This window comes from Alligator sinensis, unplaced genomic scaffold, assembly GCF_000455745.1.
Source record: "Alligator sinensis unplaced genomic scaffold, ASM45574v1 scaffold40_1, whole genome shotgun sequence".
NCBI classification, from domain to species: Eukaryota; Metazoa; Chordata; order Crocodylia; family Alligatoridae; genus Alligator; species Alligator sinensis.
Genome location: NW_005842595.1, coordinates 432987 through 442208, shown reverse-complemented (window position 1 = coordinate 442208; position 9222 = coordinate 432987). Strand labels below are relative to the sequence as shown.

Below are 9222 nucleotides of genomic sequence, written 5' to 3'. Positions count from 1 at the left end.
GACCAAAATGCTGGCTTGCATCCATAGATGCTTCTCAAGCAAATCCCGGGACGTCATTCTCCCCCTGTACTCGGCCTTAGTGAGGCCGCAGCTGGAGTACTGTGTCCAGTTTTGGGCTCCACAATTCAAAAAGGATGTGGAGAAGCTTGAGAGAGTCCAGAGAAGAGCCACGCGCATGATCAGAGGTCAGGGAAGCAGACCCTACGATGACAGGCTGAGAGCCCTGGGGCTCTTTAGCCTGGAAAAGCGCAGGCTCAGGGGTGATCTGATGGCCACCTACAAGTTTATCAGGGGTGACCACCAGCATCTGGGGGAACGTTTGTTCACCAGAGCGCCCCAAGGGACGACGAGGTCAAATGGTCACAAACTACTTCAAGATCGTTTCAGGCTGGACATAAGGAAGAATTTCTTTACTGTCCGAGCCCCCAAGGTCTGGAACAGCCTGCCACCGGAGGTGGTTCAAGCGCCTTCATTGAACACCTTCAAGATGAAACTGGATGCTTATCTTGCTGGGATCCTATGACCCCATCTGACTTCCTGCCCTTTGGGCAGGGGGCTGGACTCGATGATCTTCCGAGGTCCCTTCCAGCCCTGATGTCTATGAAATCTATGAAATAACTGGAGCAAAAGGCCCAAGATATTTTTTTATTTATTTATTTTTAATTTTTTCACTTTTTTATGAATGAAAAGAATGTTTAAAACAGGTATGATTTATTGCTTTACAAATATTTACTTTTTAAATATTTTGATGTGATTTTTTTAAAGCTTTTAATATCCTACTGTCATTAGTAAATTGACTACACCCCTCACTTTGTACAATCCTAAAAATTAAAATTGATAAAAATGGAAATAAATGCTTAAAAATTAACATCAATCTCATCCATTGGATTTATTAAAAAATAAAAATTGAATTCTGCCAAGTCTAATCATAATGCACTAAAATATATCTAGTATACAAAAGTAAAGCAAGATATTGGACCAAAAACTACTTTCATTTAGTTTTTGTAATTAGTAAAGTCAAACAAAATGAATCGAACCTACAGACACTTCTGCATGTGGAAAAAATTACTTGCATGAATAAGCTGGATCATATGACTAATGATTGCTTGCAATATTTAAGTTACTTATGTATTTGTGGAATTGAACTACATCTATAAAATTTAATGTTTTGATGGAAAAAATTGAACTCCTTTTTACAGCAACTTTGTGTTATTTCTGGAATGAGTTGCTATGCATCTTCTGTTGCATCTTCAATTCATGTCCTATCCTGCTTCCTTATTCAGAGGTCTGGACACAACTAAGAGAAAAATAGCCTTCTGTGTATATACTCCTTGGTATTCAGGCAAAAAGTTGTAATGCACCTTGTGTCCATTAGAAGAATTGCACGTTGTGTCCATTAGAAGAATTTTTTTTAAATGAGGTTAGGGAAGGGGGCACTTGGATAGAAATCAGCTTTCATTTCAGTGACAACTTCCACTCCAAGATTGGTCTTCTAAACATAAAAATGCTGTCCATCTTTATTCATTAAGACTCATGGCATGAATATGCTGATCATGTGACAGAATCAAGTGATGTCCATATTATCCTTTTAGCAAGGTCAATGATCTTAAGTTGTTATTGGTTCTTATTCAGTCCTGCAACATACCAGTGTCATTCAGATTATCTGACTTTTCCCAGTAACCTCATACTTGCTATAAACCTTATTAATTAAATTTGAATATAGCTGCCAATTTAACTAACTTTGTCCAAACAAGTTATTTTGGTATTCTCATGCAAGTGAATTGATTCACTCCAAGCTAGAGGTGCACTGATATATAGGTGCCATATCGGATCAGCACCAATAAAAGGAAAATTAACATCATCGGGTTTTTTTGGCCATTGTAGCCAATAATGTCACCAATAAATATAAAATGCCTTCTGGTCAGGCCCCTGGACACTACATGCAGGTGTGCAGCCACAGCATGCAGCTGGGCAGTGTAGAGAGCAGCACCACACAGACAAGTCTATGAAGGGGAAGGAGTATGGGGAAGGGAAGGTGCATGGAGGGGGCAGATTGAGGCCCCCACGGTGAGGGAGGGAGTGGGATAGGGGTTGGGGCTGAGGATGGTGAATGTGACCCTGGGGTCCAAGCAGGACAGAGCCACAGGCAGCTCATTCAGGAGGTGCAGGGGTGTGAAAGGAGGGGCGGTTCTGTGCCACTGCATGTACCCCGGGGGAGGCATGGGGTGGCATGTGACCCCCTGGATTTGTGCACAGGACAGATGCGGGCTGCCCGCTGTGGGCTCGGGGCTCTCTGCCCTCCTGCCTTTGCCTCGGGAGCCGTGCACTGACTGCGCATCCCCTGCCCATCCGGAAGTGGTGGGAGAAACGAGTTATGCCTCCCGCTGCTAGATGGCCAGGAGGTGCACAGCCATCACATGGCTCCCAGGGCAAAAGGCAGCAGGGCGGAGAGCCCTGAGCCCCCAGTGGGCAGCCCTTCTCCACCCTTGCTGTGTTCGGCTCAGCTCCTAAAAGCATCCCTGTGCTTTAAAATGGTGGTGGGGGCACTTGAACTAAAGCTCATTTGCCAAGCTTCAGTTCAAGTGTGCCTGCCACCGTTTTTAAGTGCCGGTATGCTGATGGCCTGGATGAGCCATCCACAGCTCTGTCCCACTCCCCACCCTGGTCCCAGGGTCCCACTTACTGCCCTGGCTGGGCAGTGTCCCCAGCCCCTGCCCCATTCCCTCCCTCACACTGGGGACCTCGATCTACCCCCACCATGTCCCTTTCCTGCCCCATGCCCCTTCCCCTCCACAGGCTTACCTGCAGGGAACTGCTATCCACACTGCCTGGCTGTGCTTCTGTAAATCAGTTCTTGGATTGGTATTGGCCAGTGTGCCTGGTGAATAATCAGCTATTGGTATCTTTATAGGATGACATTTTAGCTTCATAACAAGATTTGGTAATGGACCAAGATTTCAGTGATATCCTGCGTAAATTCAGGGTGCCACTTCATTAGATCATAATGGAGGGTTGAGGCCAAGATATAGTATTCCACAAAAATTTACAATGCAGATCAATATGTTAAATCTTTATGAATGAGTAAAGATCACTAAATTAGTATTCATAGAATTTTTCGTACAAATGACACACAAAAATATGTTAAATGTCAAGCAGTGCAAAGTGAAGACCATTCAGAATTAAGGTTTCTCATGGAAGGTTTGGCATCCTTTGTATTTATTCATTAAGATACAGTCTAATGATCTGGTTAACTACTATTTTTTCCACATGCCCCCTCCCCCCCCGCCCATCTCAATCAGTGTGCAGGATAGAAGTTGCACACAAACTGAGAAGCTGTTCACTGTCTTTTCATCCTCCTCATTCACTGTGCCCTCTCTATTAGCATCAAACCTTGCATTAAAAACAAATAATTAATTTCTTTATGGACTTCCCTGTCACATTGGTATCATAGTATTATAGCCCTATATTCTCAAAGCTCCTTGGGTTCTTGACTCTTACTTGGGTATCTAATTCATTTATATTTCAGTGGGAGCTGAGTACCTAAATACTTTTTAAGGTTCTGGGTCTTAGCTCTTTACAAGCATTAATGATTTTTTCTTCAGAACACCAGTGTAAAGTGATGTTGTTATGCCCATAAAATCCAGGACTTCCTATTTGAATGGACACCATTCTGATTTTAAAAGGAACCAGTCTCCTGATCCAGGAGGTACATGCCACAGCAGTTACAGCACATGGTGGATTCCACAGACACTGAGGTATTCCTAATACAGCAATTTCATAACATCAACAAGAATTAATAAATTGTATATAGATTCATCAGATTGTCACAGAAATAGAATCTCCTTCTCTATAGCCAGGCATCCATTCTGACTTTCCTGCTATTCCTATCACATGCAATGCAAATCTTCCCACTTTGATACATGAAGCATGGGTCACACATATAACAGCCTCATTCACCCCACAATTTATTCAGCTTTTCAGCACAGTAGACATTATGAACTATATGAAACAGGGGTCTTGTGTAATCCTGTAATAAATCATGTAACTAAAGACTGTATCATGATGTATATGCAAAGACAGCTTTGGGGGTATGTCCTAACTTTTGAGTACTTGACTTTGAAACCTTATTTTTTAACTTATTCCTTTAAATAGTTTCCTAATTTTTTTAATTGAAAAAAACAAATGTTATTATAGTGATCAATATTGATCAGTAGCTGGTTTGAGATGTTTAGTTCCAAACCTTAGATTTCTATCAGACCAGACTCTAGGGACATCGTATGTATTAACCTTTCAAATGAGATTTAAATTATTCTGGGGCACTGCTTATGATCCTTGCATTTTGTTCCCTATGCTTTAATTTACCATCACAAGTAAATACAATATTCTACAAAGACTATTCACCATGACAATATACAAGATATACTGTTAAGTAATATCTGGCAGATGAATTCCTAGGTCCTAGCAAAGCATCTCAAGTCCCTGAACAATCCCAGAATGCTCTTTGGTTTGGGGCTTAAATTTTAAAAGCACTTAAGTGACTTGAAGCTAAGTTCTATTGACTCTTGCAGAATTAGTGCTTACCTCATGCAGGTTATTTTTATAAAATCCTTAATTTTGTATTGCTCCCATTGCTGATATAATTAGTATTATAGAGGGCTGGTTGGTCCTGGGTTTGACTGTAAAATTCATCTGACTGCAGGGCCTGGTGGCAACATGGTGGGGCTACTAATGGCAGGGTAGCTCCTATAAAATATCACAATGTTGCAACCTCCCAGACTAAAGTGAGTATAGGGCACCTCAAAACCCTAGTCCCCGTGCCTTGTGAGTACTCCTTAGCTGGCTAAGGGACATCACCCAGACAGGAACGCACCGTCGCTGAGGCATTAAGTAGTTAGAGCACTTCCTAGCTGTTGCTCTCTGGCAGAAGCTACAACCACTAAGTCACTGAACATCTAGACTCAATCTGGCCTTTGGACTCTGTCTCAGTGGTCTAAATGGGGGTCGTAGGTCTAGGACAGCCTCCACTCCTCCATACTTTTGCCTAGACATATGTATTGAAGGTCTTGGTGTAATGGTTGAAGGACTCCATAAAAGCCATACAGAACCTGAGATAACTACCAAGGCATCCAAACTGCTCTATTCTGGGGTTGCCTGCTTGCCTCTCTGGAGGAAGGCCCTAGAAAAGATGGGCCAAAAAATCTGTGCCCCAACCCAATTTATCCTGGTCAGAATAAAAACAGCAGGAGTGTGATTGTAGCCATAATGGTCCAGTAAATGTTGAGAGGCAAGGCTTTTTTGTGATATCTTTTATTGGATCAACCTTATAACCAGGAGAGCTGTTAAACAAGCTTTCAGGCATCAGGTGTCCTTCCTCAAGTATGAAAGAAGCAGAAACAGGCTGGGCTAAATATTAGAGAAAAACTCTATGCAAATACAAGCAGTCATCTTGGAGGGATACTGGAAGGCTATGAACTAGGAATGAAGAGGTATAAACAGGAGCTATTATGACCGCTGACAGACGGGGGCAGAAAATGGCGTTTTACTTTCAGCTTGGCGTGCCATCACACCGAGTACAAACCATGCACAGAATTTGAACCGCTTGCCCAATGTTTACGTAGATAAAGCCAATCTGGGATCAACAGACTCTGGTGCAACTCAGGCACATGCACCTTTTCTAATTCCCTCCCCATGCAGGGTGATCAGAGCAGATCCTGAAGAGGGCTACTCAGTTCCAGTTGCCGAATTGCACTACTGTCCTCGTTCAAGTGCTAGACAATGGGCCTGTATGAAGCGGCAAGTGTTTGCTTTAGATTCAGATTCAGCCGATTCAGAAGAACAGTGATTCGATTTAGAGATTCAAATCACTGTCCTGATTCGATTTGGCCGAATCAGATCCGAAGATTCAGCGCTGCTTCAGAGATTCAGCCATAGAGTAAACAGACAGCAATCCTCACCATGCTGGACACAGTTCCCTCCAGCTGGTACATCTGTTGTGGGCGGAGGGGAGAAAGAAGGGATGTGGGGGAGGGAGGGATTGAGGCTGGGGCTGGGACAAGCTGCCCAGCTGGGGTGGGGGGGAGGGAGAGGCGGCTATGCCCTGCTGCCGCTTGCCCAGCCGGGGCCGGGAGCACAGCTTGCTCTGGGCAGAAGGGGGAAAGCTGCAGCAGGGCATAGCCCTCACTCTCAGTGGTGCAATGCCCACATCCCATGCCCCCCTAACCCAGCTGTGCAAGCAGCAGCAGTGTACTCCCCTCCGCCCAGCAGAGCAAAGTAGCGGCAGCACCCGCATCCCATGCCCCCTCCCCCCACCACTCCGACTGGGCAAGGAGTGGCAGGGCAGAGGCCCTGCTCCCAGCACTGATGTGAGCCCAACTGTGCTGGGAGCAGGGGCTCTGCCCTGCCCTCCCTCCCACTCTGCCTTGCTGCCGCTTGCCCAGCCGGGGTGGAAGAGGTGGGGTGCAGGATGCGGGTGAGGCAGTGCGGGGAGTTGGGGCTCTGGCCTGCTGCTGCTTGCCCAGCCAGGGCGGGGGTGGAGAGGCATAATGCAGGCAAGGCTCACTCTGGGCAGAAGGTGACAAGCGGCAGCAGGGCATAGCTGCAGCACCTGCATCCCACACCCCACCCCCTGACCTGGCTGGGCAATTGGCGGCAGTGCCCACATCCCATGCCCCGCACCCCCACCCTAGCTGGGCAACGAGTGTGCTATGCCCTCCTGCTGCTTGCCCCCTTCTGCCCAGAGTACACCATGCCTGCATCACTCCCTGCTCCCTGAGTCCCTCACCCCCCGCCCCAGCTGGGCAGATTATCCCAGCCTCAGTCCCAATCCCTCCCTCCCCTACACCCCTTCCCTCCCCCCTCTGCCCACCACAACAGGCTTACCAGCTGTGTCCAGCATGGTGAGGACTGCTGCCTGTTTGTCTATGGCCAAATCTCCCAAGCGGCGACGAATCTTTTCCAAATTGATTCAGACCTTTTCCTGATTCTGTTCAGATTTGGAGGTTTGGTCGCCGAATCGGGCCGAACCTCCTCTGAATCGAATCGGCTACTGAAGCTTCACACAGCCCTACTAGACAACCTTCTTGTAACTGCTGCCTTCATGCCAGTTCATGACTAGGAGCTTCCAGACCTCACAATCCTTCCAGACCTCACAATGCCAGTTCATGACTAGGAGCTTTCAGACCTCACAATCCTGTTCCTGTCATCACTAGTGGCTGCCAAAGGGCTTGAAAAATGTGCTGGAAAGGCCGTTTTTATGAAAGACACCTGTGTGTGATTTCCTTTATTATGGAGAAGCAGCTGCACATCAGCTTCCACACAGTTTTTGACAGAGCAGGACCCTTAATCCAATGGCAAGGAGGCCAAGACAGAGATCTCATTCTGCTGCAGCCTTCATCTGCCTGTGCAGCTGTTGAGATTTTAATATCTTCTTCCTCTTGCTCCACCATTGAGGATTTGTAGACCCATGGCTGGGGTCTGAGCAGGCTTATTATAGTAGCAACCTATATTTGCCATGTCACGGCACCATCAAAGGATATATGTGGCTTTTCAGGCAGGAAAGCATTGCCATCTGCTGTCCCCACCACATCCTGGTGGTGGTGCCACTGCTTGGTCCACGACTGCTTATTCATCAGCAGGGATCCTGGTTTTCCATGATAAAAAATAGCTAATTCTCTGATAAAAACCTCAAAATCCATAATTTTAAACTAAAGCCCCCCCACAGCACCCCCTCCTTGGCCCTGCTGGTGCCCCTCTTTGCCCCCACAACAGCCCCCCAGCCTGGCTTGTGCCCCTTGCCTCCATACACAGGCCAGAGTGCCTGGTTGGGGGCACATGAAATGAAAGCAACTCTAGCAGCCCTTAGGGGAAGCTGCATATGGAGGCACTGGCCAGACACTCCATGTATTTCCCCAACATCTCCCCGCTCCCTAGCCCCCAGCCAGCTTCCATCCCAGACCTGCTCCTCAACCCTCCAGCCCCCTGCAAGCCCCACATACCACTTAACAGGCTCTGGGAGGAAAGTAAGCCTGACCTAAAAGCCGCAGGCTCTGCCCTTCCCCCACTCCCCCTCCCCCTGCCCCTCCAGGCAGGGTTGGGCCTTTCCTGCCCTTTTTGCAAACAGCTCTTGTAGGCTGTAACTCTGCCAGTCTGCAGAGCTCTTTGCAAAAAGGGGAAATCTTCAGGTTTCTCTGCTGAAAGAGAAAATCTGCATTTTCTCTGATAAAACCAGGAAATCCATGGTTTTCTCTGTTTTTCCATAGGAAACAGAAAACCCAGATCCCTGTTCATCAGTTACCCCTGCTTATTTTGCAGCTAACCTTCCCAGAAGGTCATTCCTCTATCTGTGGGTGTACTGGATAGCATTACAGTTCTGCCACTAGCTTTGTTAGAGGAACCAAGGAAACTAGCTAACCAGTCTTTCCTTTTTAATTTCTATTTAATGTGCATTGTGCCCTGGTAACGAGACATGACTGAACATGAACAATCAGAGAGGGACAGTTATTGTTAAATACAGCTTTGGTGCTATGTAAATAGTATCTTTTCCTCTTTTTAAAAGAAAAGTAAGAATTCCTTTGACTCTAAGAAAAATTTGGAAAAGCAAAATTATAATATCTATCATATCTGCAGATTTATTTTTTCTTCAATGAATAATATTTGATAGGTATGATGGACAAATAAAAGTTGTGCTTGGGATGATAAATTTTCATAATGCTTTTTTAAGACTGAAACAAGTACATTTGTAAAATGCGTGCAAGTCAAGACAGTTTCTTTTAGCTCAATTATCTATTGAGAATTTCTGTAAAGGATTATTCCACAAGGCAGGAGAAAAGCATTCATAAAGAATAAAGCAAATGTTATTTTTAGTTTTTCAGTAGACTTGTGGGAAAACACCTTATTATTAAAAGTAGTTATACCGATGTAAGGTAGAAGACAATAAACCAAGCTTAAACCCTCTCCACAAAGGGTTTCACTGTAACTTGATCATTTTAGAAACATACCTTTCTTGTTTTCATGTTGCATGTGTTCTACCTGAAAACACCAAAGGTAGTTTCAAGTTTTGGTCTGAGGCAGAGATTTCTAGAGAGCAATACTTTTTCTTCTTTCTTTAGCTGCAAAATTCAAACAGAGGTTAAAATATAATCTGGCTAAAGGTAAACATTTAATAAGTAACTAACAAAGCTCTATATATTTTGCTTTACTAGAAAGACACTAGCTTTCATTGCC

General features: G+C 45.3%; 1 protein-coding gene across 4 annotated transcripts in view; it reads left to right on the top strand.

Annotated features, from left to right (window-relative positions):
• The window catches only part of CEP126 (centrosomal protein 126), a 54175-nt gene that overhangs the window by 22414 nt on the left and 22539 nt on the right, over positions 1–9222 (top strand). Inside the window, exon 1 of one of the 4 annotated variants that reach the window (XM_025214686.1) lies at positions 3648–3755. The exons of the other annotated variants lie outside the window; for them this stretch is intronic. Within the exon in view, the coding sequence (XP_025070471.1) occupies positions 3711–3755 (45 nt within the window). The 5' untranslated portion in view covers positions 3648–3710. Of the gene's footprint in view, positions 1–3647; positions 3756–9222 lie in introns of those variants that run through there. 4 annotated transcript variants of the gene reach the window in all.